The 27,985-nt window shown below is 26.5% G+C and overlaps 2 protein-coding genes across 4 annotated transcripts; both read left to right on the plus strand.

Annotated features, from left to right (window-relative positions):
* Positions 1-983: 983 nt before the first annotated feature.
* LOC107445589 (Kruppel-like factor 3) lies at positions 984-8,371 on the plus strand. The gene is made up of 4 exons (XM_043047910.2): positions 984-1,168; positions 4,452-4,673; positions 5,167-5,869; positions 6,689-8,371. Exons 1-4 carry the CDS (start codon positions 1,118-1,120, stop codon positions 6,997-6,999), a joined length of 1,287 nt encoding a protein of 428 aa, XP_042903844.1. The 5' UTR covers positions 984-1,117; the 3' UTR covers positions 7,000-8,371.
* A 1,416-nt stretch (positions 8,372-9,787) lies between these two features.
* Positions 9,788-26,809, plus strand: LOC107445590 (syntaxin 7). 3 transcript variants are annotated; one of them, XM_043047912.2, is made up of 11 exons: positions 9,788-9,853; positions 11,449-11,513; positions 12,647-12,715; positions 13,246-13,315; positions 15,308-15,407; positions 16,091-16,231; positions 17,371-17,426; positions 18,900-18,996; positions 21,837-21,909; positions 22,205-22,287; positions 26,479-26,809. In XM_043047912.2, the coding sequence occupies exons 2-11, from the start codon at positions 11,450-11,452 to the stop codon at positions 26,566-26,568; spliced, it is 843 nt and encodes a 280-aa protein (XP_042903846.1). In that variant the 5' UTR covers positions 9,788-9,853; position 11,449; the 3' UTR covers positions 26,569-26,809. The 3 variants fall into 3 exon arrangements, with proteins under 3 accessions (XP_042903846.1, XP_042903845.1, XP_042903847.1); XM_043047911.2 differs by having other exon boundaries at positions 9,794-10,045; XM_043047913.2 differs by having other exon boundaries at positions 9,819-10,096.
* The last annotated feature ends 1,176 nt before the right edge of the window (positions 26,810-27,985 follow it).

The raw sequence follows: 27,985 nt of genomic DNA on the forward strand, positions 1-27,985 counted from the left end.
CAAAATTTTAATAGAGTTGCAATTGAGCTCTTAGAAATATGTTCCGTGTCGATGATAACTAGAGACTTTAGAGCTCTCATTAAAATGGAACACATTGCTCCAAAAAAAAAGACAAAAAAAAAAAAAAAAAAAAAAAAAAAAAAAAAAAAAAAAAAAANAATGCTGCTTATTGAAAATACTGATTCAATTAAAGCTACTAATTAAAATAGCAAATTAAAAAAAAACAATGGGAAACAGTTTTCGATTTCGTGAATTTCTCCAAGATAAAATTTTATTAACTGGGCAAAAATGCTGAAACTTTTTCAAACCTTATTCATAAATAATAGCTAATTGAAAGGAAACGATTTTCGAGAATTTTTTCTCTGATAAATTTTGATTATTTGACCGTTTCTAGCATTGTTTCGTATTATTCGTCATTAAAGAGTAACTTCCATTACAATTTGGTTTCATTTCCAATAGAAATTAAAAAAATTAAAGGATATTATGTCAAGGTTCGTTACATTAAAAAAGATTAAGAAATTCACTTAAAACCAAAATTTATGAATTAAAATTAAATATTCTTCAATTTTAAGGTGTGTCTCAATGACGTCCCATTTTATAAAACCGCATAGCAACACACTATTATTCGTCAAAACAACTCTTACGGGAGGCCAAATAAAAACATATATATTAATTATGACTGAAAATATATATAATATTCATAATAAAAACAATCATGGGGTGCAGTATTAAAATGAAACGCATTGTTTACTAAAATATAATCGAACCAAAAAGGTACTAAATTCGCTCAGCTGTTAACCACGAGCAACGCCATGCAGTCTTGCCCCACTGTCACCACGGCCCCATGCAACTGTCATTCTATGAGCACGTGCTCAGCACCTTTGGAAACATGCAGTGTTCACGTGAACAAAGCGCTCCCATTGGCCACTGCAGCCGTGCCCTCGAAACACCCGCGATTCTGATTCGTTCGCCAGTGGCATGCCCACATGGTCAACTCAAATCAGCCTTTGTACACAAGCCCGTTTTCTTGTGAATATAAGCCAGCGTTAAAGCGGGAACCGACTTTTTAGTAAGATCAGAAAGTAAATTTTAAATATAATTTGAATGTTGAAGTATTATGGCTAGCATTATGTTTTCTCCACCAAATACACCCCCTCATATATTCGCTGTAAGTACCGGAAAAAAATTAGATCTCATATACTCAATTATTTAGTATCTGAATTAAGTGGAATAAAATGTTTTTGTTGGTGTGTTATGATGACACAAAGATGATTGTAGAGTGTTGTGACAATAGCAAATAATTGGCATAACACAAAACAAACATCTAAATTCATTAAAAGAAGGAGATTGTTAATATATTTGTTTAAAATAATTAGTTTTGATTGTGAAGCGCTTCGCTTTCCTATCTTTTCTTACACAATTAACTTTTTAATTATCCTTAACTTTAAAAATCTCATTCTTTTTAATTAATTTAATTTTGTTATTAATAATTCTTTAATTTTCAGCATATTTTAATATAATTAATTTGAAGATGAATTTATTTTAATGAAATAGAACTCTTCAGGATTTTAAAATTTAATGAATTTTCTTAAAATTATTTTGTTTATAAAATGTTTAATAGAAATTTTTCGTATAAAAAATGTATAGTTTTCATGTAAAAACAGCAATTTTTTTATTATTTTATTCAGCTAATGTGGTTTTATTGTGTATCGCAAATTGATATTTTTAAATGGAAAACAATTTGTGGGATAACTAGTAAATATTTTAATCTAGACAATTTTGTAAAATCTTTTTTAATTTAACAGTTTATAAATAAAATAGAATAACTTATTCAGTTATTTATCTAGGAGTGTATAAAAAAATCTTTGTCACTGTTAGTTAAACAATGTTTGCGGAAAACATACCTGTTTAAATCTGCAGAATAAGTTTCCATTCTATATTTACAGTTCACCATAAATTCATAATTACTGTTCATTCATTTGTGTTCTTAACTCGGAAATTTGAGCTTTTTCAAAATGCTACCGAACATGTTCTTAAAACCTTAAAATATGAGTGTTTACATAGAGCAACTTAACATGTTCTGGAAATGTGTTTTTTTAAATGGAACTTAACATGTTTTTCCTACTAATTCTTTGTAATTGGACAAATTTTAAAAACTAATAAAAAATAAATTTTTAGAGTATCAAGTTAAGATATTGTCTTGATATTTATTTCTGTAAATTAATCTAGTTATTCTGAAAACTTTAGTTCATAATTTACATTGAAATGTAAATATACAAGATGAATGGTTAAAAACAAAACATTTTTTATTTAATTTAGTAAATTTATGTGTGATTAAACTAATTTCTAAGACTGTATTAAATATATACATGCTACTACATAGCAAATAAGTATAACATAGTGATATTTCTCTAAAAGAAATGCAAATACAAGATCTAGAAAAATTCAGAAATATCATTGTATACTTCTCTGGGGGGGACCATCATCCACTTTCAAGGGCCAAAGTCACTACTAAACTATTTCATTAGTTTTATATTGCATTCTTTTTAGTCCAGAGTCCAAGCATGTCTATCTCTAATCTTATATTTAATTAAAGAAGTATGTCAGATAAGAATAGTGATAAGTTTCCTCCACTCTTCCTGTACAAACAACAGTGACAAAACTTGACTGATAAGTTTACTTGGGTGCTTATTTACTTCTTAATTCAGCTGTTATTAATCAATTATTTTTTTTCAAAATTAAAAGAAAAATAAAGATTAAAAAATATTGCAATTTAATCCATTTATTCAAGGGGCAAATTATTACTCCCACAAAATTTGTAGAAATAATATATATTTACTTACAACATTGAAGAAGAATTAAATATGTAATATTAAGTAATAAAGTTAGCTTAATTCTGAATATTTATTTATATTATACTTTTAAATAAAAATAATAACTCAACCAATAAAAAAGAATTGACTTGCACATGTGTTGAATAAAAAAATATCATGTATATAAATAATAAGCACTTCAAATTAATTTTTTACATTTTGTTGTACTAGAAATTTTGAATTGTTTGTCCTTTTAGTCAATACAACTTAAGTCAGTGACAACTATTTAAAATTTCGAATACTTTAAAAAACAAAATATTAAATTTAAAAAATATCAAAAGATTTTTTGATAAATTAAAAATATAGTATCTAACTCAATCTAATATAAACATATTTGTAATATAAGCATAGAAAGAAGTTAAAATGCATATCTAATTACAAATAATCAAATTTATATTCGAAATATAATTTATAAATTTTTATAATTTATTTTTTAAATATTATTGTGTAACGACTTTTAAATTTCCTATTCTCAGTTCCTCAATTTTCATTAAATGCACGTTAATTAACTTTCATATTTTCTTCATGTTTTATTGTGAGATACGTTTTTGTGACTAGGCAATGTACAATAAATAAACGAATATTTAAAAATTAGTATTCTCCTTAAAAAATTGTTATGCATTATCCTTGATTATCCACAAATGGAACAGAAAATCAATTATAGAAATTTATAAAGAAATATATTAAAATATTGAGAATTAATTAAAACCATGAAAACATTAATTTTTCATTTTTTTTATATTTTAATTAGTTAACTTATAATTTTTAATTTATAAGTGTTGTGGTACTAGAATTATTTGAATTCAATCTCTTGCGCAAAGTGTTCCTCAGCACAGTAAGATAAGAGTACATGACCCACGGCAGACTCGCAGCGCCATGACAACATTGTCGCATAACTTTACAGAGTTCTTGCAGAAAGATTTTTCTTTCGAAAAGTAAAAAAAAATTACTTTTCTTTTCCTCAAAAATTAACATGTAATATTTGAATCGTACATTTAGACAGTCACATTTTGACACACTCAATTTTCACCAATAGTATCATAAATCGATGTAATGTTTCGGCTGTATTCTCGGCAGTTATTGATTTTCCCGATATATTTCAAACAATATCGGTCGTCGATCTTCTTTTCGGCAATTATTCGATCAATTAACAATATTCGAAGAAGAAAATAATTTGTACACTTCCTCACCCCCAGCAAAATGTGAGAGTATCACCCATAATATTAGAATAAAAAATTATTACATGTTCAATTAAAAAAAATTAGTTTTTTTTTCTTTTAGTAAGCACAGTGCTTTAGTTAATTTAAATTAATAAGTTATTATTAAAAGTATCTTGCAGAAAGATATTAGTGCTAGAGAGTTTTGTCGTAGAAAGCTAAAAAAAAAAATTCTGCCATAGGAGAATTTGAAATTTTGTATGGATGTTATGAATTAAACTATTATAGTTTCAACCTAGAAACAAGATTATTTTATTTTTTTAATTTAATATAAAGTTTAAAGACTTCTGACTGAAGCTTGTTCATCTTTATTTGGGTTATTACTTTAAATTAAACTAATTTTAACATGTTTTAATTTCAGGAGCACACATATCCTTTGTATTCTTCGAATTCAACACTAGACAACCCAGATTTGGATGCTGTTCAAACTCTACTTTATATGAGCAAACATCAATCTATACATCATTACAAAATAAATAATACAGAGCAACAACATCATGGGAATCTCACACCATCTCATTCAGAAGATGAGCTAGAAGATATCACTCCGAAAACTCCTCTTCAAGAATCGGAATTAGCTAGGGTAATTATTTTTCTTCCTAAAGTATAAATATTTAAATTTTTTGGGAAGATTTCCGTATTTGTATCTAAATAAATGCCAAATTTTACAGTATGCTGCCAGAAAACTTTAAAAAAAAAAAATAATCTCAGAAGGGTATAATCAAAGTTCCCTTAAATAAAAAACGACTCCTTCAGTTTTGAAGGGCACTAATTTTGCAAATTATATGAATTATATTTAGCTGCTAGATTTTAGTGCCCTTTAAAAGGGGGTGGGCCACCCTTCTAAAAACACTTTAGAAAAAGACTGATATAACTTGTATCAATCCCTAGCCAAACATCAACATTTATATTTCTTTTAAAGTTTTCCAAGTTTAAAATCTTTTTAGGGCCTTGGCGTTAGTAGTTGGAAGTGAACAGATACTGATACAGAAATATCCCCATTTTATTTAATAAAATGGTATATTTTTTCAAACTGGTATATCAAAACTAATTGATATATATTTTATATTCTATAGCTTCTTCTTACAAACACTCCACCATCAACACCAGTTCCTCCAATTACGGGAATGCCAGTTTCAGTCATTGTTAAGGCACCTCCAAGCAAGTCCACCTGTGCATTTACAAAAACTGTTCAGACTGATAGTGTTATTTCTTCATCACAAACTGTAAATATATCTAAAAACAAACAACTAAAGGAACTTAACCCCTCACCTGTGCCTCAAATACGTAATTCTCTACCAACTGTTTATACTAAAGTAACTCCTGTTGCAACTGTGCTTCCTATTAGAGCCATAGATAGTAGTCCTTACTCTAATACTTATGTCACACAATCTACAAAACCTGTGGCTATCGCACCAAAAATCTCTACTTCAACAGTTATAATTCCTGCTGTTGCTAACTGTTCACCTGCTCAATCTCAGACTCTAATTTTTACCCATGTTCCTCAAACACATAGTTCAAATATGTTGTCTACTTCTTCAACAACATCACCTGTGATGCAATTAGTTGTTACGTCTTCACCATCTCTTGTGACGAATGTGATATCGTGTTCTGCTAAGGAACGGCAGAGGCTGATTGCTCCCGCACCTCTCTTGTTGACCAGGACATCAAAAGCTTCTGAAGATACTCGCAAAAGAACATACCAGTGTACTTATCCAAACTGCAAGAAGACTTATTTCAAAAGTTCCCACCTGAAAGCTCATTTTAGAACCCACACAGGTAAATACTTGTCAATTTGGGTATTAAACTTAAAAAGGCATGTTAAACGCTTAAAACCTAAACTTTAATTCAGTAGCAATATTTATGAAATACTTTCTCATTTTCAATATTACTTGATCCTGTAAAATTGGTTATTTAACAACCTATATAGATAACAATTAAAACATTAAAAGATTAGGGTCTATTCAATTATTATACAACCAAACTTTTAGTAATTTTAGACACTTCCACACATTTGTGAGAAAAATTAAGAAAATCACACTCTTTAACCCTTTCTTAACTTTTTTCCGAATGTTAGTTTTATTTTTCCAAAATTCAATTTTCCCTAAATTTTATAGTTTAAAAAAGATTTCTTACGAACAAAGTAAGTAGGTCGTGTAAGTACAATTTGTATATCCCCTCTTCCTTTCTCAGCAAAAATAAGCAAATCATAAGCTGTATTAAGTGATTCTTGGTACATAAATGTAACTTAGTAACATAATAACTTCCAACTGCAATATAGATACCAATTGATAAGCATAGAGACAGAATAAATTTATGTTAGTGCTACAAGGTTTGATACACATATATGTATATAATTTAAGACAAGCATTGTGAAGTATAAGTTGGATGTTTCAAAATTAATTCTAAACAGAATATTTGAATGCTCTTTTACAAATTAGTTTAAATTTTTAATTCTTTACAATTCATATAAAGAATTATACATAATTTTAGTAATTATATTTTGGCAGTTAAAGTCAAAAAATAATATTACTTATATGAATCAATATTCACTTTTTTGATTGTGGGATATTATATGAATTAATATTTGTATTTTAGGTGAGAAACCTTTTGCTTGCACTTGGGCCAACTGCAATAGAAAATTTTCCAGATCTGATGAGTTATCACGACATAAGCGCACACATACCGGAGAAAAAAAGTTTGTCTGCAATGTTTGTAGCAGGAAGTTCATGAGAAGTGACCACTTGGCAAAACATGTTAAACGTCATTCAACTGGAAGATTAACTAATATAAAATACTCTAAAGACATTGCTCAAAAATCAGATTTACGAGCTGATATCATTCAAAACCATTGTTCTCTTTCCATTGCACCCTCAGTTTTGCAAGTCATTATACCTGCAGCTCACTGAAGACTCTTACTCATGTGAACTATTTATTGTAATCATCAAATTCATTGTTATTTAATTTCATTACTTGTAAATATTTACTGTATACCAATGAGCTTAAACAGTGATGTTTGAATTGAAATCATTTAATGTCTTGCAGTGTCGTTTTAATCGTGTGAATAAATAACTTTTCAATATTTTATATGAAATTATAATGGCTTATTACTCAAAAATCTGAATAGATTTTTCTCTCATATTTAGTTCATTTAACGTTATATAGTAGTATATGTAATTATGCATTTTTATTCATCCCTTAAAAAATTAAGAAAATATAGTTGTGTGAAATTAAATTGAATGATGCAGATCTGCTTTATTTTACCTCTATCGAAGATACTAAAATAGACAACAGGAATAAGAAGTGGACTAGACCTATACCGCAAGATTTTATCTTAACTTTTATTTTTAAATTGGGAAAAAAGCTTGTATGATTTTAAGGAATATGAATTTTTGGAAAATAACTTAAAAATGCATATATCCATCTCAATCATATTGTACTCTTTGAAAAGATACTAATAATATATTTAGAATATTAGCTTTGTTTAAAATACAACTTTTATTATCATTAAATTTAAAATAATTTGAATGCATCTTTACTTCAGCACTGTTGTATTTAGATATTTACAATTCCTTTTATGTCTTATTCTTATATACTCTTATCATAAATGTATCCTGTATTTTAAAATTGTACTTAGCTCTTATGATAGCTATCTTGGTGATCTGAAATATAAGATTATTAAATTAACATATAAATGACACTTCCATACTTCTTAACATTAAAATAAGTTACACAAATTTTGAAGAAAAAAATTAAGTTCCACTTAATGGTTATTTTAAATTTTTCAATATAATAACTACATTTAGAAGTTTATTAAATATGTGCAGAAATTTTTGAAGCTATAAAATCTGAAGTCAATACCAAATTGAATGTTCTTCATACAAGTCAAAAACATTTTAATGTATCTTAAGTTAAAAAGTAATATCTCCTAAAAGAATTTTTTTATAAATTGAAGTAACATCAAAATTGCTGTTTATCAAATAATTTTTTTTTAAAAAATTCTTGTATATCACATAGCTAAACTGATTGTCTTAGATTTGTATGTTTTGACTTTTAAATTTCTAAATATTTTATGAAATTTTTTATCCATGGATTGATTATACTTCTTTAGTAATGCAGTCATTCATAATCTTATTTTTTTTTCTATTATATAAATGATGTTCTTCCAATTCTATATGTTTTCATAATTACTGAAATGAAAATTGTTATTGTGTATTTGTAGAGTATCACTTAACTGTAGTTATCAAAAATAATAAAAATATTTATTTATAAATTTAAAAATTTTAGTCATTCTTGTATACTTTTTCCAACACTATAATACAATATACAACAGAAGTGGAGCGCAGCTTCCTAATTACTTCATTTTCAATGTAAATATTTACCTCCATTTTAAGGAAAGAGGTTTAACTGGTTCTGCTATATAAGCCTTGCTTGAAGAGGAACAAGCAGGCTTCAAAACCAGTATTTGTTCAGATTTTGGACAAAGATAAGACTATTTATATTTGATTTGGCTGTAAGTTAGGTGAACAATTAATTTTGCTGAGTCACAAAATGAAAAGATGATTAATTATCCATTATGTTATTAATGTTATCACATAATGCTTTTACAAACTTAAATTTTGAAGTTTGCAATTTATATTCAAGATCTGACACATCTTATAAAAAGATTTTATGCTAACTAGCTACAAATATTCTGGTCTTCTCCACCTTAAGAACAGTTTTTATTACTTAATTTAATGAAATTTTACATATAAAAATTAAAGAGCTCATAAGGGGATTTTACCTGTAATCAGTTGCCAGTTCTAAGACCAAAACATTCTTAGAATTTAAGTTAGGGTCTTAAAGTAATAACTAAAAAATGAAGAAAAAAATTATGTGAAGATGTAAAAGAACTTACAGAAGCAAACAGCATTTTGAGATAATATGGACATTTGGATGAGCCTGATGTTGATCAGAGCTTTTATAGAATATCAGTTATGTACAAATGATAAAAAGACTTTCTTGAAGCAGTTATAAACACATTTATTTATATTCTAGAAGTCGGTAATTCTTTGTTAGAAAAAAAAAAAAGTTTTATTAAAATATGTCAGCAAACTTTTTGCAGGTAAGAAAATGTTTATATATGATGTAGCTTACAAAAAGATTTTTTTTTAAAACTTGAAGTTTTTCAAATTTAACCATGAAAATGAAATTTTCGTTAAATATGAAATTACTCTAAGTTACCACAGTTTTTTTTCTTCTTTTTCGTATCATAATATGAAAACTACTAGATAAATAAAAAACTTTTTGCAGACAGCTAACTTTTACTCCTCTAAAAATCTCCATATCTAGCTTTAAGTTGCAGTTTAAACTCAATTTGGTTGAATAAGGACGAAGCACTTTTAACAACAACCATCTGTGTAATAGAGTTGTAGGAGTTTCTCTGAATAAAATCGAACATTTTCGTTGGGTAGATTGTCATTCATAAATAGCGTTATAAAGTATATAAGAGTCTCCTCTAACACTTGAAATCTTCACTTTAAACATTCATAAACAGGAAAAATAATTTTAAAAAATGATAGAAAACTAAGATAAATAATTTTTTCGGTTATCTTCCGCAAAGTAGTAAGTTTTAATCTACTTACTTCTGCATTGCTCAAGTATAATTGGAAAAAACGGAACTAAATCATGTGACTTGTTTCTGGAGGTTTCTTTTTTGATTTTACTTCTGTGAACTTTACGTTTTGGCATCACTATTCATACTTGTCATTTCACTGCTTTAATGTAATAATAATGTTTACATTTTGAGCCAATTATTATATTTTTTAGTTTATTTATGGTTTCCTAATAATCAAAATGCATTAAAAAACATTTTTATTTGTAAACAGTTTAATAAAAAAAACTGCTTGGAGCATAATCATTGAGAAAACGGGTTGTTTTTTTCGGATTCATCTAGTGTGACACCCTCTGTTACAAGTAAATAAGACCCACTTGCGGGATATTTATAACGATCGTATCGTTTTTAGTGTAACAACTTTAAATTTAATTTATTTATTATCAAGTGTTATTGTTAAAAAGTTTCGAGCTAAAATTTTGTATTGGGAGCTTTCAAACTCGTTATCAGATTAAAACTCATATTTTAATACTCTGTTTTAGTGAAACACCCTTAATACGTGTGTATAAACGAATCTGAGCGTAAAATAATAAAAAAGATAATTGTGTGAATTCGTTTTTGCTTGTTTTTAAAATAAAGAATAGCTACACTTTTCTAGTGTTGGGAGTTCGAAATTAAAAAGTTACTTTTAAATTATGAACAATTTTAATATTAAAATGTCGAACCCCGTTTTAGAATGAATTCAGCATATACCTTGATAAAATTTGTCTGTACCTTGTTTATTATGGAATGAATAAATTTTTAACACTATGCATATGTTTGCATTAAGATGATACACTACATTTACCATAAAAGTTGAAAATTACCTAAAATTAAATGCTTTTTGTTGTTGTTTGATCATCATTTATTTTTAAAATTTGTGCGGCCCATTTCATGCGTTGGTCCTTATACTTCAGAATTTCCACAGTTATTCTTTTCCTTATTTCTAGGGAAAAGAGATTTTCGGAATTGATTTCAAAGCCAAGATAAATGAATAAGTTCACCTTTTCAAAGTTGTATTCTCCAATCTTGATGTGGTTTTCACCTATAGTTTGACTAATTAATGATTTTTTTAATTTATTTTTTTCTAATTAATTTGGCTACCTGTCAGTAGTAGATCAATTCACATTCTTTCGATTACCACTCTGTTCTGTTAGCTTTTATATTATTATTTAATTTATAATTAACTAAGTGAACATATCACATAACTGACCATATTACATCACACTTGTAATCAAAGAGTTTCTAGCAATAATGTTTTTTATAATAATTGGTCTTAGTTTTCATGTCCCTTTTAACATTTAAATGCTTAAAAGAGCCATGTATGCCCTTTACCTGAAAAATTTGAGTACTGGTTTTAATCTCTGATTAGTAAAAAGAGAATTAAAATATTTTAAATGTGTATATTTTTAAAAGCAACAAAATAAATTAAAATCTGAGCTATTTTTAAGATCACTAAATGTTAAAAAAAGGTATGATATGTAGAATAAATAAAATCTGTTTATAAATCTGACTATAATGTTTATCTTTATTTTTTTTAAATATTCTACTTTCTAACCAGAACACTGATGCAAAGTAAAATTTTCGAAGTAATTTATCGAGCATTTTTTTAAAAAATAATCTGTAAAATAGTTTGAGGTTTATTTATCATTTTCTATAGTGATTTATGAATTTTTTCTTTTTATTTATTATATTAGAACTTTTTTAATTTTGGTTTCCTTTTTAGCATGGCTAATTCTTATAATAATGGTTATCAATACTCCACCTACAACAGTCCTGACTCTTCCTCGGGTAAGTATATTTATTTAAAAAATGTTTCTGTGCTATATATCAGTTTGTATCAAAAAGTACTCAGTAGCAATAATACTAATGTTTTTAATAATTTTCTTTAAACAGCACTATCTTATGCAATGCCTCAGAATAAAAGTAACTTAGAAATGAATTTAGATTTGAGTTTTACTTGAAAATTATTAAATTTAAAATTAATCTTATAAAATTCATTTAAATATCTTCATAATAATTCTATTTACATGATATTTTTTCAATAAATATGGTGTCAAACAATCTGTTGTTTTCAGCGAACATATTTAAGTTGAATCTTATTGTTGTTATTTAAGGAAATAATAATAAGGGTAATATAATGGATTAACAAAATGTACTAATACAGTACAGAACCCGTTATCCGGAAATCAGAAAACCGGAAAACCAAAAAACCGGAACAAAATTCGATAAATTTTCCCGCAATTTTTAAAAAAAATTTTTTTTTTTCCTTATAAGATTTTAGGATTTTTCCTTCTTTTTTGAAAGATGTTTACCTTACCATCATTTCAAAAATAATCATTAGTGTATTACCTCATCGTTTCTTCTTATTTTTAAGATTATTTCCAATTTTTTTTTTTTTTTAGTTGAGTTTAACACTAAAAAAACGGCTTTTTGTAGCGATTCAGAAAACCGGAAAAATCAGTTATCCGGAATAGTGATAGTCCCGATCGTTCCGGATAATCGGTTCTCTACTGTATATTCTTTTAAAAATGTTTAGTTCTTAAATTGAAATATTTTAAAACAAATTATTTTTTTGATTCTGTATTGAATTGGTTTATCCATGAGCGAAAACAATTTCGTAAAGAAATTAATTTTCACTACCATAAAATGATTTTACTACTATAAAAGATTATATTTTGCAAAATGCATTGTAAATTTTCTCCAAATGTTAATCAGTTATTCATTCAATTGTCCAAATATTTATTATGTGACTATGCCTTTGAAATTTTTGAGAGAAAAAATTATAAAACTTTTATTTGAATCTATTACTAAACAGAATATTATGGATTTTTATTATTGTTCTTTTATTTTTATATATAATTGTTATTAAATATGCATACTTAAATGATTTAGCAAATTTAATTTTTTCTTTTTTTTTCTAGGTGGATATGGAGAATTTACTCGGTTGTCAGATACCATCAGCACTAACATTCAAAAAGTTTCTCAAAATGGTAATAGTAAAGCTGTTTTTTGCTCATTTTTTAAAATTGAATTATATTTTCTAATTTTTTAGAACTTATACTCGAAACTATTTTAAAGTGTATTATTATTTGTATGTTGAAATTATAAATGTTTACATCTATAGATTACAATATGTTATTTCAAAATTTATTTTTATAATTGGTTAATTTTCATTACTACTACATTAAAGGATAAATTTTTTTAAATTTTATTTTCAATATATACAAAACCTATTAAAACATAGGTTATATATTTTCTAAAACTTATACTATATATTTTCTATATATTTTCTTTTTATTAAATATTTTTTAAAACTTATATTTTTTGGGTCAGCTGTATTGTGTCATTATAAAATGAAGTTTTTAATTGTTGTAATTCTTTTAAACAGGTTTGTGTTTTTGTAAATCAAGACAGTTATTAAAATATTAGTCTAACTATTGAAGATCATTTTATTATTATTTTTAAACGAGTTATGTTAAATATATTTAATACTTTGTTTATGTTAAATATATTATTTTAGTGGCTTCTATGCAGAAGTTGGTGAACCAACTTGGAACTCCTCAAGATTGTGAGAGCTTGAGATCACAGTTGTAAGTTCAAACTTATTATATAGCTTCAAAAGCTTTTTTTTTTTATTAATTACTTTGTTTAACTTTTTTGGGGATGGTTGGTACAACAGTTGTTAAAACAAGTGAAATGTTTCGATTCCTACTTTTTTATAATGAATGAGTTCTATTGATATTTTTTATTAAATAGATTCCATTGCAACAATTTTAAAAACAAAACAAATGTGGTCTGACAAAAAATTAATATTTGCCTTTTATATTCCAAATATTATATTACTATAACTGTTGTACCAGCTGTCTCCAAAAGATAAGCATATGTGAAACTGCTTGTCATTCAAACTGAATTTAAATGACTGAATTTTTAGTGTATTGATTTTTCCACTTTTGAAAAGGCAATTATAACATATTAACAAGTACAATATACAGTTACAGAAAAAGTGTGAATTCTTCAGTATTTATTTTTCTTTTTTAAACAGAAACCTTATTGAATTAACTTATATAATTTTTTCCTCTCACGTAAGAGCTTAGCAGGAATTATTGCTAATGTGAATTATCATAATTAATTTTTTCTAATATATATTTTTTATTAGTATAATTGTTAGTACTTGGAATATGACAGAGAGAGTACATATTTAATTTAACAATAAAAACAAGGCTCGATACAAACAAAGTATTTTTTGAGGTATAAAGCTCATATAATATTGCTCGCTATACTTTAAAGTTCTTGCCTTGAACAAAGTACAAGATCTGCACCAAGCTTTCAGGTTATATATATATATATATAAGAAGTCAAATTTAATTCACTTAAATTTAATTAAATAAATTTTTTAGAATGATTCTGTGATGAGGAATGACACAATATTAGTGCTTAACTTTTAAGATATAAGAATTTTTTATGATTTTAAATAGCTGTGTTTTTTATTATTTAAGATATTTGTAAAGTAAAATGTAGTTAATCTTAAATATTTTAATTTGACATGTTAATTTGAAGCAAAGTGAAACATTTATTACTCAGATAATTTTTACTTGCATAAATAATGTATGGCATAATATATAATTTTTTTATGAAATGTGTTTTTAATTGCAAAAAATGTTAGTTCGCATCCCATTATTATTATGAATGCGCAACTACGGATTCATATGCTTGAGAAAAAAATCTGGTGACTGTAAAAAACTCAAAAAATAATAAATTTCAGGAGAAATCAAAATTTTTGCTAAAAACAGAGGAAACTTGAAACTTTAGAACCTTTCTTGCTTTTTAATGGATTTAAGTTGTAATTGATTACTTAAATCCCTTCCTGTAACAGTTAATTTTCCAATGCTAATGTGTAATTTTTGTTATGCAGCAATTTTAGGTTGCAAAATAGCTTCAATTGATACTTTGAAAAAATTTGTTTAATGTGATGAAAATGTTCAATAAATTTTTTTTCAAAAATGCAATTATTCCTTTAAGGAGAATTTTGATTTATATTTTCAAACTAAAGATACGAGGCATTAATTTTTTTCAAAAATTTAAGGTGGTTAATAATAGTCTTTTGTTTGAAATTCTTTAAAATGTTAGGAATTGTTTTAACTGGAGAGCTAAATATGTAGGTTTATCATTACCTTGCATAATATAACCACATTGCATGCTGAAATAATTATGAATTTTTTTTTATTGACAATACTAATGTTTAATTTTTCATGCATTTAAGTTAGGTGTTTTTCAACCACTATTATTTCATATTTTCATAACTGATGTAACCTTCTGTTGTGTGTATTTTTTTTTTTAGTGTTATACGTTTGGATAATCAGGGAAGGTTTTTTCGGAAATTAGATATGAATGGTGGCTTATGTTGTATGAACAATATATGAATTATTTAGCTATAGTCTATTAAAGACCAATAATAGATATTAAAATATTTTTATGAAAAAATTTTGTAAGCATATATAACTTATGAGATATTTGGTAAAGTAGAAATATTGATCAACTTAACTTTTTTAGCAACATTTAAAAAAAAAATTTCTTACTTTTAGGCATAAAGTCCAGAGCTATACTAATCAACTTGTAAAGGACACTAATAATCATTTGAAAGAACTATCTCTTATACCTAACCCACCAACTGCAAATGAACAAGTAAGTAAAAACAGATTTGCATAGAGAGGGGAGCTGATTTTCTCCTTTTTTTTTAAGGTAGGCAAATCACTGAGACACATGTTTGCATAAAATTTGAGTAGACCTCAAACTTAATAGAATGATTTTTTTAAATATCTTTTACTTATTGGAATGAAAAAAATCCTCTTTTTGGAAATCTTATTTCATTTTAATATTCTTTGGCTGCTTTTGTTGCACTTCTGCTGTTAAAAATTCTATCACACATTTTTTTTCTTCATATTTGTTTACTGGTCTATACAACTTTTTTTAAGTTGTATATTTTTTAATTTGCATGATGAATTTTTTAAAAAAGTAAATTGAATTTTAATACTATTTTTGACTAAAAATTTGAAATAAAATTGATAAGCACATATATTCACGGAACATTTAATCAATTATTAACTCATTTTAAGCATATCAAAAAATCAAATATTTTTCAGATATTTAAGAATATATATGTATATATATATCTATATTAGATTCAAAATTCCTTGTTATACTTAAATATTTCCATCTATCAATAAACATATATTGTTAGGTTTTTAGAAGTTGTGAAAATATCAGTCAATGTTATTCTCATCTGTTCAAATGCTTGATGGTTTTTATACTTTTTGAATATTTTCTTATTAATTATTTTATTTAGTGAAACATTCATATTAATTTAGAAACAGAGAAAGGTTTTGAAAGATCGTTTGACTACTCAGTTCTCTGAAGCTTTGAAGAATTTTCAACTTTCCCAAAGAAATGCCGCTCAAAAGGAAAAAGAGAGTGTTATGCGAGCAAGAGCTCATTCCGGTCTTAGTGGGGTATGTTTTTGTTTTAATCTTTATGAAATTAATAAGCTAAGCAATTTTGTCAAATTTGTTAATAAATATTGTTTCAGATTTTCTTTTTATATACAGTAAGCTAGTAATATATATACATGTAAAATGGAATGTCCCACAGGAAAAACATAGGTAGCAGATAGGTTAATTAAAAGTATATTTTATTTTAACATTATTAGAAAGAGAGAGCAAAGGAATGAAAATCTCTGCAGTTTGGTGTGCTCTTTTGTAGTCAGGTTTATTTAGGGAAAAAATTGCAAGAAACTCCCTAATTATACGAATGTGATAAAAAAGGAAAAATCAAATTAATTGAATGGCTTTCATATTTGATGTCAGACATTTTGAGGGATAAAAATTTATGATACATATAAAAAGTATGCAGGTAAACAAGGTATAGGTATGATAGGTATAAGAAATATTATAAATTCAATACAAAAGTAAATTCTTCAATTGGAAATGAAATATTAATGAAACAAAAAAAGGGTTTGGTTTTGAATTAACTGGAAATAAATTAAAAACTATGAATTATCTATAAAGATTTTAAAGATGCTTTCTATAGTACATACATTTAATTTAAAATTATAATATCGCTACTGTTTTGGTAATTTTTGATTAGTTACTCAAGTTCAGAAAATTTACGAAATTAGGTTTGTAGAAAAAATGGTAAGAATTCTCTGGGAAGCAAGAAAAAATTTAAATATTTAAAAAAAAAACGGACATTAAATGCCGTACCAAAAAAAATTATAGTCTTTATTCGTGATTAATATTATCATCAATTTCAGGAATGTTTCTACGAGCACAAATTTTATTTTATTCAAACTTGAAACTATTCCTAGATTAGTAAATTCTACCTAGTAGTTGTCAAGGAAAGAGATTATTAAATGCCCAAATGCAATTGTTTTACTCATTGGCTCTAGAACTCCTTTTTAGAAGAGCTGTAATATAAGGAGCTTACTCATTGATTTTCTACTTTTTTTGTGAGCATTACATCTTTTTATTGTTAACAAAATACAATTTTTTTAAAATCGTATTCTACCCTTAAAATCTTTCATCTAGAATTCAATGGATATATTTTTTGAAATGATTATTGGTTAACACATTTTTTATTAATTTATTTTTAGAACCCGTTTGGAGATGATGCACCAGCCAGTGGACAAAACCTTATTGACCTTGCTAGGTATGTAATTACTAAAATGTTTTTGTTCATCAAATTTACTTGGAGTCTTCTAAATTTGTGATGACACTTTAGTTGAATACTTTTATACTTTAGATCAATACTTCAATGAAATACTTTAGCTCAGTCAGTATTTTATTCAATTTAAAATTTTTAATTTTTTATCCCTTGAAATATGGCTTAAAATAGACTTCTATATAAAAAGTAATTAAACTTGTTTAAAAAAAAAAATTTTTTTTTTTTTTTTTTGCTTGATATACTTACTATTTCTAATATATTTACATATTGCTTTTCAGTGCTTTTTGTTATACATAAAAGGAAAAATTGATTTGTTAATTATATTTAAATAATTTCTTTGAAATGAGACAAGAATTGAGGCTTTAATTTCTTCTACTTAATCTAGAAACATCATAGAAAAATAGTTATATTTTTTCTGGAAGTATTAGTCATATTCACAAAACTTTGCTTTGATTTATAAACTTTAATATTTTTCTAAGTTACTACAAAAAAAAAGTTTTATTTAGTTAATAAAATAAAATTGTGCTAAAAGCCTTTTTTGCAATTATCTGGTTATCTTTTTTATGTGCGATAATAATGAAGCCTTACTTCTTAGTCTAAAAGTATTTGAATAAGATAATGTTAATTAATATTCGTAATCTCTCCCCTCATCTTCCCTTGTGCATAGTTACTTTCCTTTCTTTTCCTCCAGACATAGACACGTACCTAGGTTTGCAAAACCCTTACCCGTATAGTCCACGTCTGGCGACCAGTCCAGCTCGCCACAATCCGGTGAGCTGGCCTTATCAGTGGGAATGTATTATAAAAAATTGCATATTACATAATACATATAAAAATATTTACAATAAAATTTAGTAAACTACATTGAAAGTCTTGCAGAAGACAATGAAGTGTAACACATTTTTTTAAAAGAAAAAACAATGACTGAAACAATAAATGAAGTAAAAAGAAACATGAACAATAAAAAAAATGAATTTTCTTATATACATAGAAATTGAAAAAGAGAAATAAAAAGAAAAAGAATAAAGAAAGTGTACATAAATATAATGTATCATGTTAGACAGAATAAATATTTTAAATACATGATACATATATTTTTTTATGTAAGACAAATATTTTTTTTTTTTAGTTGGCAGTTCATAATCTTAATGAGGTTAACATTAAAGTTTTGTTAATTTATCATTAATGGATAAAAAATGCATTGTGTTTTTAAGTTTAGTATTTAATGTCTTGTTAGTTAAGAAGTTTTTCTGCCATTTGTAAAGGTTAGATTGATTTGGCGGACGGGTATGCCAAGAGGCAGTGGAAATACATCCAGTAAGATAGTGCTCTGGAGTGCCCAGTTGGCCGCATGTACATTGTTAATGTGCATAGTTACTATGCACATTAAGAGTTCTGAGGTATTAAAGTTGTGTTTATTTAGTTACCATTAATGAAATAAATTTTTTATTCTAACAGTCCGAGCCAAAGTCAAATGATGACATCTCTACAAATGGAAGAAGAGGTGAATTTAGAATTACTTCGAGAAAGAGAAGAAGCTGTTCGTAAATTGGAGGTATGTGTTTACATTTGTATGTCTTGCATTTTAATTAAAGCATTTTTGTTGTTAAACTATCAATACATGCATTTGTGTTGCAAAATTGTTTGGAAATTTATTTAATGTTATTTCTCTCTTTTGTATTTACTAGAACTGTGCAAGCTGGAAGCTTAAATGATCCATTTCAAACTTTTCTAAGACCCTAACTTAGACCTTAAATTCCTTTCTCCTCCACATCATACCTCTATTCATAGAGAATGTTTTTCTAGTTGTCATTCTGTTAGAGACTCGTGTGAGGAGAATTTTGTCTTAGAGCTTCAGCAATTCTTTATTATATAATCAGTAGCTCTTAGTAATTATATAATGAGATTTGCATTTTCATTTATTGAGAGTTTGGGCAAGTGTTTAGTTTTTCTTCTAGATGAAGTGTAATGTTTTTTAGTTTTAGTCATTGATTTTTTCTATGCTTACTGTTGTTTCTTGAAAAGGCCTTTTTTTCTGATGTCACAGACTTTGTATATGATTTGAATTTTTTTTTTAATATATATATTCTGATCTATTATACTAAATAATATTGATTAAGAAAATAAACTTCATAAAATGATAAATTTTGTTTTGCAATGGTTGAAGTGGCTGGATATTAGTATCACACAAATGTACAGAAATAAATTTGTTATAATTTGAGTTAAAAACTCAGCTTTTCTATGTCCGTGTTTGAGACTAGACTGTGTAACTTGATTATTATAATTCAATTGATTGCTACTATCGTGGTTGTTTACCCTAGTGGTCGCCAACCCTCAGATTGGTACCGGTCAGTGGAACAAACTGTACCTTGGTACTGGGTCACTATTCCATTTTTTGGTGTATATCTCTCAGATTTCTATGACTTAATATATAAACGAGAGGTTACCTGGGAGCTGAGATAAAACTTAATCTGAGACAAACTTAAAACTGATATCTGCCACCTAAAGATGCACATGTAACTGCATTTTGTTTTAAAGGCATGTTTATTTACAATTAAATTAAAATTATTAAATCAAAACAATCTAAAATATAAACAATCAACATAGTACATTTTTATTCCCCTTTAGCAGGCCTCAGTAAAATTATCAAACGTTAGCCGGTTTGCAGCAATAAGAAGGTTAGGGAACACTGGTTTAAACTATTTGAATTTGATATGGGGAGTGACAGTCGCCTACTCATGATGATCCCTTGTTTTCTCTAAATGGCTGGCTTTCTTCTTGCTGTTACTTTTGCAAAGACGATAAATATAAAACAAAACGCTTCTTAGGCACAGCCTCTAGCTCATGCCTTCTGTATGGAGGTAGTCCCATAAATGGACAACACCTCTTTGTGTGCACAAAATTGCAAGATACTGACCCTTCTGTTTTTAGCTCAGAAAAATATAGCATAACCAATGGGCCCTAGCTAGTGAGGTCAGCTTAGACATCTCTATTGTTTTAATAATTTTCAGTACTTTAATAGTTCAGATACTCAAAACTTTTGCTATTGTAATCATTTGATTCATTCTATCAATTTTAAAATTTTTATTCAAATTGTTATTAATACGTGTTAAAATATTTTTCCAGAGTTTAAAAATTTCTATTAAATGTTTATAGTCTAGCAAATTTTGCTGATTCCAACTCCTAAGGAATCAATATTTTAACTTTTCTCATCTACAACTACTGCTATAATTCTAACTAATTAAATAAAGGTCAAAATAATTAATGGTTAATAGTGTAATAAATTTTACAATATTACATTTTATAGTTTTTCTTAACCTGTTTGTGTTTACGGAAAAAAAAATTCTTGATTTTTGCTGTTTTTATTAGATTTAAACTAAACATTAAAATTTAAGGTTAACATTGTGATTTATTGGAAAGTGTTAGAACAATATAAAAGCTTTCCTCTTTCTCAAATCTTATACGAATCCACAAACTCTGGATGCTTAATCTCAAAAAACGAGAGTTTTTCGCACAAATGTGTTTTTTCAAAAGGTTGCCACATTGTAATGCAAATGTTATAGAAACAAGTTTATTGGAATCATCAGTGAGAAATAATAAATAAATAAAGGTTCATAATAGCTGTACATAGAAATTAATAAAATATATAGACTGAATAACAGCTGTAAAGAAATAAAAAAGTTGCAAAGTGAAAAAAAAAATTTACTGAAATTATGTTTTTACTGCAAAATAATAATTTTTTTTAACAGTAGTTTTGGTAAAAATACAAAATTTCACTTTTTTTTTCAAAGTACTCAAATATGCTCTTAAGATTAAATTAAGTCTTTCATTAAAGGATTTTTGAAAGTTATTTAATAATTCTATTAAATGCTATTCCCATTCATTAATTTATTCTAAGTAATCTAAATTTTTTTTTCTTATAATAAATTAATCCTGAAAAGTATTCTGTTTACGTATTTCTATAACGTATTTGTATACTGTTTTACATTTTCCAAGCAAAACTTATTTCATTTAAATGTATAAAATTTTATTTTTGTACCTTTTTTTATTGAAAGGAAAACATTTTGGTTTTTAGGACCCTAATATGTTTAAGTTTATATTTGGAAAATCAAATAAAAAAAATGAACTATATATACTGTATGAACATAAAATAAAGATTGAACAATGTTTCTTACTAAATTACATCATAATGTTTTTCCCAGAATAAGAAAGAAACAAGTAAATTGCTTGGAAAGAAATTGCTGCTAATGTAGTTTAAAAACACTTTTTTGTCATTCAAGTGTTTTTTCTTTTAAAGAATTTTATACAATACTATACCAATTTGGTTCTTTACTTTTTAAATAATTTTTAAATTTACTATTAATAAGATATTAAAAAATGCGTATTTTATTACAGGCTGACATAGTTGATGTCAATCATATCTTTACTGATTTGGCTACATTAGTACATGAACAAGGAGAAGTTATTGGTAAAAAAATTATTTTATAATTAATATAGAGTACTATAGTTTGAAAATTATATTATACTAATAAAATATTAATTGTAACCTATTATATATAATAGTAATATTACATATATTATAATTATTATATTTTAATTTCTTTAATTTTTATAGCTTTCAAAATAATTTGTGCTCAACTAATATTAACTTTCTAACTAATCCTAAAATGATTTATGCTTTTAAGCAAATCCATTTAAACATCTTTATGCAAAAATAAGCCTCTAATTGTTTTTAATTTATGATTTGAATATTGACATTACAGACAGTATTGAGGCAAATGTGGAATCTACTCAAATTCAAGTGGCAGAAGGTACACAACAGCTTGCTAAAGCAAGACGAAGCCAGGTACGTTATTGCATTTATTTGGAAAAAGTGGTTGTTTAAACAAATAACTTTTACAGATGAAATTAGTCTGTTTAATCTTAAGATTTGTTTTTTTTATGATATGTAGGAGTGCAATTGCACAATCGGATAGTCCAATTAATCCATGAATTTTTCTTTCCTTCTCCAATTTTTTATCTCAACAAATTTTATTTCTGGAAATGAATAACTGACATATTTTGGGTTTAAGACAATAAATATTCAATTCCCTTGTCTTGTAATTTTGAATCCGACCCAGAAGACAAGGAATGTATGCACACACCAGCCTTCTTTGAAGACCTTTATACAAATTTAATCACTTTTTTGCATTACACAGAGAAGAAAATCAGTTAAACAATTAGCCTGACAGAAAGGGTACTGTAACTCATGATCTGTTTAGTACTGAGGATATTTTCCATCAGCCTTGTGGTAATTATGAGCCAGAAGCAAGAATGCTATCAACCAGCCATCTCAACGAGCTTTATTACCGGCAATGAAAAGTCAACCTATTTTTGTGTTTAGAACTGTTGATGTTCAACTCCGTAGCTTTGAAATTTTGGATCCAACCCAGAAGATGAAGAAACTTGTGTATTAAGATCATCAATCTTTCTTCAGCATCTTCGTAATTCCCTGTTTAAGATGATGTCGTTCTTAGCAATAATGTCATTTAATGTAGTAACGGGGAGATTTAAATTTTTTGCTATTTGAACTCTTGTTAATTGAGAATAGTTGTCAACAGCTTTCAAAATTTTTACTTTATCATCTATAGATAGTATTTTTCGTTTAATGCGTTCAGGACATTTTCAACAAAAATAAAAAAAAAATTCTATAATATTTAAGATAAGAATCAAAATGAACCTTCACGCTAAGAAAATTTCCGAAGAAACACTGATAAATGTTTAGATGTATCTTTTGCATAAGTCATTGAAGGGGACAGCAGTGTAATGCATGAGTAATCAGGCTTCCAAATTTTCATTTATGGTGGACATAATGTTCAAGTGATTCCCCACATTCATATCAGTTTCATTGTTCATCTAATGGTTCACAGTCCTTTGCTCACACCTGTTCCCAAAGAATCACCTTTTGTGTAATGAACAAGGAAGGAAGTTTGGTGATCTTTGTTAATTTCACATAGTTTACATACCTGTTTTCGTAATGCTAAATAAGACATTTTAAATATAAAGTTTTAAAAAAAATGAAGAAAATTGGAAATTTCTGAAAACTTCTTGAGTGGATAACATTATGGTATTTTTTTTTAAAAAAATAACTACTTACGCAGAAACTTCTTAAACAAGTTCTACTGTGCATGCTATTGCTTGATAAAGGCAAGCTCCATAACCAATAATTAGCATGACAGTATGCAACCTTATAGCTCTATTTATATTTAAAATTTCTACAGCTATTTTAGAAAGGATCAAAAATAAATCTCATTAATCACTTCTTTACTAAGTTTTTATTTCTATAAATATAAAAAAATTATTCTAAATAAATACTTAACTTGTAACTAACTATTCAACATTACTCAAATTATTGATTAATACAACCTAACAAAGTGAATTATAACTATAGTATTGCCAATGGGTTGAGAAATACCAGAATTTTTATATGAGATCTATATATATATATAGATATATATATACTATAGATATATATATATAGATTAAGAATTTATATAAATCTGCTTTTACAATGAGATGCTGAAAATAAAGCATTGTTAACATGGTTTATTAATAATTTGACAACAGTTACAAAAATTTAATCAAAATAATTTTTATTTTGTTTTGTTAATTTTTGCAAATTTTACATGATGTATTGAGTATATTACTTTTGCCGACCACTTTATCACAAATGTACTTAACTACAGCTTCAACTACTTTTTTTTTACGTATTGCTAAAAACTATTTTAAAAATGTAGCCGCTACTTTTAGGAGAGACGAACTTAACTGAAGAACTCAATTTACACATATTCAAAACCATTTTGAATAAAGAAATTTGTTTATTTAAACAAGAGAAATCATTTAGAAATATTTATTTATGTTTACATGAGCCAGTTTGTTATTCTAGACCTATTTTTATGAATTTCTTCTTTTAACTTTAAATATTTTATGCCCTTCATGACAGTGAATATTTTATAAGTTCATTGAAATGATCAAATATTTGCAATTTTTTGTAAGTGTTTAATGCTATTTTATTTTCTATAAGAAATAAAGTACATTGAAAGTTACATGGAAAATATTTCCTTCCATTGAAATAACATCAATGTTTCATGAGTGTACCCTCTCATTTGAAGGTGTGGCCAGATTTATTAGATATTTATTATTTGTAATAGCTAGTTTAATTATTGGTAACACATAACTCTTATTAACATTAAGGCACATCCATTACACCTATTGGCGTACCCGTGAAGATTTGTGCCATTCATGTTTAAAAAATAAGTTGCATTTGAACCTTATTTCTTTACTAAACTAATATTAACAATTGCCAGGAATCAAGACAAACTACTGTTTTTTTTTTTGGTACCACATTACTCACTACACTGCTTACTTTGAGAAATAGCACACTACACTGCTATGAAAAAATTTGCAACTATAGCAATTGTGCTAGTTCTAGTGTGCTACTTCTGACTACTGGATGAAATGTAGGAAAGTGTGTTGCACAGCGATCTGCTTTTAATTATTTATTTTTTTAATTTAGGAATTTAAACATTTATTTACCTGTAAAAAATATTTAACATGTGTTTACTCACATAATTGTAAGAAACAACTTTTAAAAGAAAAAAACAATACTTTTATTAAAATTTACACACACCGTTATTCTAAAAACTCAAAATCTATATCGTACACAAGAACTGCTGTTGCCAAAACATGGAATACTAAATATGCAATAAGAATATAATTAATGTTCACGTGCTCACTTTTACACTCGACCATCCTGANTGTTTAATTATAAGAATTACATTTCCATATAAAAAAGTAGTTTACTCTGCACGCCTAATTTAGATTAAAAGATTTTTTTATCTACCTAAGTTTAAAATTTTTTAATACATGCATTTATAAGATTGTGAAGTGGGGTAAGTTTCAGTAAATGGTTTAATTATTTTGTATAACAATTTTTAATTTTTCCTTTTAAATAAAAATAAAAAAAACAAGATGTATTCCATGTAGATGTAGAGTATAAATAGAAAATGATGTAAAATATTTTATTTGTTGTAAATACTTAGTTTTCTTAATACAGTACAGAACCCGTTATCCGGAAAACCAAAAAACCGGAACGAAATTCGATAAATTTTCCCGCCATTTTTAAAAAAAAAAATTTTTTCCTCATAAGATTTTAGGATTTTTCTTTCTTTTTTGAAGGATGTTTACCATACCATCATTTTAGAAATAATCATTACTGTATTACTTCATCGTTTTTTCTTCTTTTTAAGATTATTTCCAAATATTTTTTTTTTTTTTAGTTGGATTTAACAATAAAAAAACGGCTTTTTGTAGCGATTCAGAAAACCGGAAAAATCAGTTATCCGGAATAGCGATGGTCCCGATCGTTCCGGATAATCGGTTCCCTACTGTACTTTTATTGGCTTCAGAAATTTCAACATTTTACTTTATGGATAAAAAGAGCAAATTTCCATAGTGATCCAGTTTTAAGTAATCTTGTGACTTTTTGGAGAGAAATATCTAAATGAAAATCAAGTAAAAATATGAAGCTGAAAAATAAAAATTGTTTTTATAGAATTGACCTTTTAGCGACTCTACAACAGCTGACGATTTAAAAAATCAAGGTAAAAGAAAAGAAGTTAGTTAGCTGCATTCTGCTTCGGAAACTGTTTTTTTCCCTCTAAATTTCAAAAATTTCTTATACAGAGGACACTCTTGACTTGGAAAATAATAAAACAGTGTTTTCTGATTACTTGCTGTGGTACCTGTTAATTTTTGTCTTTCGATTGTTGGTGAAAATACCGTCTATTTTGAATACACTGCTTTAGTTATTCTTTGCAACATGATCTGTTGTTTTGAATCTTGGAAAAAATGCTAAGTTAAAAACAGCAAACCATGCATGTTTATTACAGATTTTCCAAATTCTTTGGCTTATTTGGGATGTTGTTGTAAATACATTGCATTTTACTTTTCAAATTTTTTGTTTAAAATAAAATAACATAACATTGTTTTATTTTAGGCTGCTGCAAGACGCAAGGCATGCTTCATTGTTGCAATTTTCGTGTTTGTTGCCATTGTTATTGGTTTAATAATATATCTGTCAAATTAAAACTAAGATGTACATGAACTGTATTCATTTGTGTAGATTATTTAGTAGCTTTATTCTTAGTTTATTTGTTAAACCTGTGAATAAAATTATTTAATAAATGTTTGTGTCCACGATGTAAACATTCCAAAATTTATTTGTACAGAAAACTTTTGTTTATAATTATACTGTTTATTTAAAAATGGATTTCTTTTTAAATATACCATTGTAGAATTTATGTTTATTAAAACTATTGATTATATTAGCTTCTTTTTGATTTTTTCCTAAACCCAATTGAAAAATGTCTCAAGTATAAATAAGATTTGCACTATCTATTTTAGATAATAAATACTTTATGTAACTAAGAAAGATTTAAAACATAAGAGTTGATATTAGTACCTTATTGTGTGGCATCTGATAGGAAAACTTGTTACGTCTCCTCCATCTCAACACATTTATTTTAATTAGTAGTTATATATTTTTTATATTTTCCCACTAAAAAAATTACTTTAGTTAAATATTATTAACTATAATTCAATTTTATCATCAACTTTATTTAATAAAAATGTTCCAGTAATCCAACTTATTTTGTGGATTCCAAATTTGTAGGTTGTGAGTTGCGATAGTGTCAACCATTTCCTGCAATCAATAATTGTCAAAGATTTTGATGTACAGCATTTGTGCCATGCACGTTGTACATCAAATAATAGCTCATGAGCATTTATTCAATAAGTGTAAATAAAAATCTGCTAAGTAAACCATTTTTAATATATTTTAGCTCATATTTGTTCATTAAAATTTTTTTCTTTTTAATAATTTTAAACTTCTGTATAAGAAGCGAATTGCCTTAACCTTCATTTTGTTATTATGAGCCAATTTAGCTGTATTTCACTACAAGAAAATGACACTTTCTTTATAATTCTAGAGTTCATTATCTAGTATAGTTTTAATTCCAAGGGCTCACAGGATGACAATCACAGGGTGCGTAGCCAAATCTTTGAATCAAAAATAAGCACTTTTTAAAAACTTTTCAAGCACTTTACAAAAATTTTCAAGTACTCAAAAAATTCATATTCAATCAATGATATTATTGAAAAAGAAAAACTTTTTGTAAACAGTTTTAGCGTTAAAAAAAACAAACAAAAAAAACGGGCGTAAATCGAAACAATCAGTACTTTCCCACATCACCGAGTGAATTCAACTTGACCCTGAACTCAGAACAAAAGTACCCTTACGTCAAAGAAAGTGTTAGAAGTAAAAGAAAAACATTTCATAAGGATCTGATATTCTCTATCCGAATTGGAGCACTCGGGTCTCGGTTTAAAGAGAGCGCGCATGCACAAGTCATAACGTGGGTACGACATGAAGTCCGCATGAATGATTACATAGCAAACTCCCCATTTTTCGTGAAATGCATGGGATCCACCAGATATCACTAAAG

The sequence above is a fragment of the Parasteatoda tepidariorum genome, chromosome 6 (genome assembly GCF_043381705.1).
Source record: "Parasteatoda tepidariorum isolate YZ-2023 chromosome 6, CAS_Ptep_4.0, whole genome shotgun sequence".
Classification (NCBI taxonomy): Eukaryota; Metazoa; Arthropoda; class Arachnida; order Araneae; family Theridiidae; genus Parasteatoda; species Parasteatoda tepidariorum.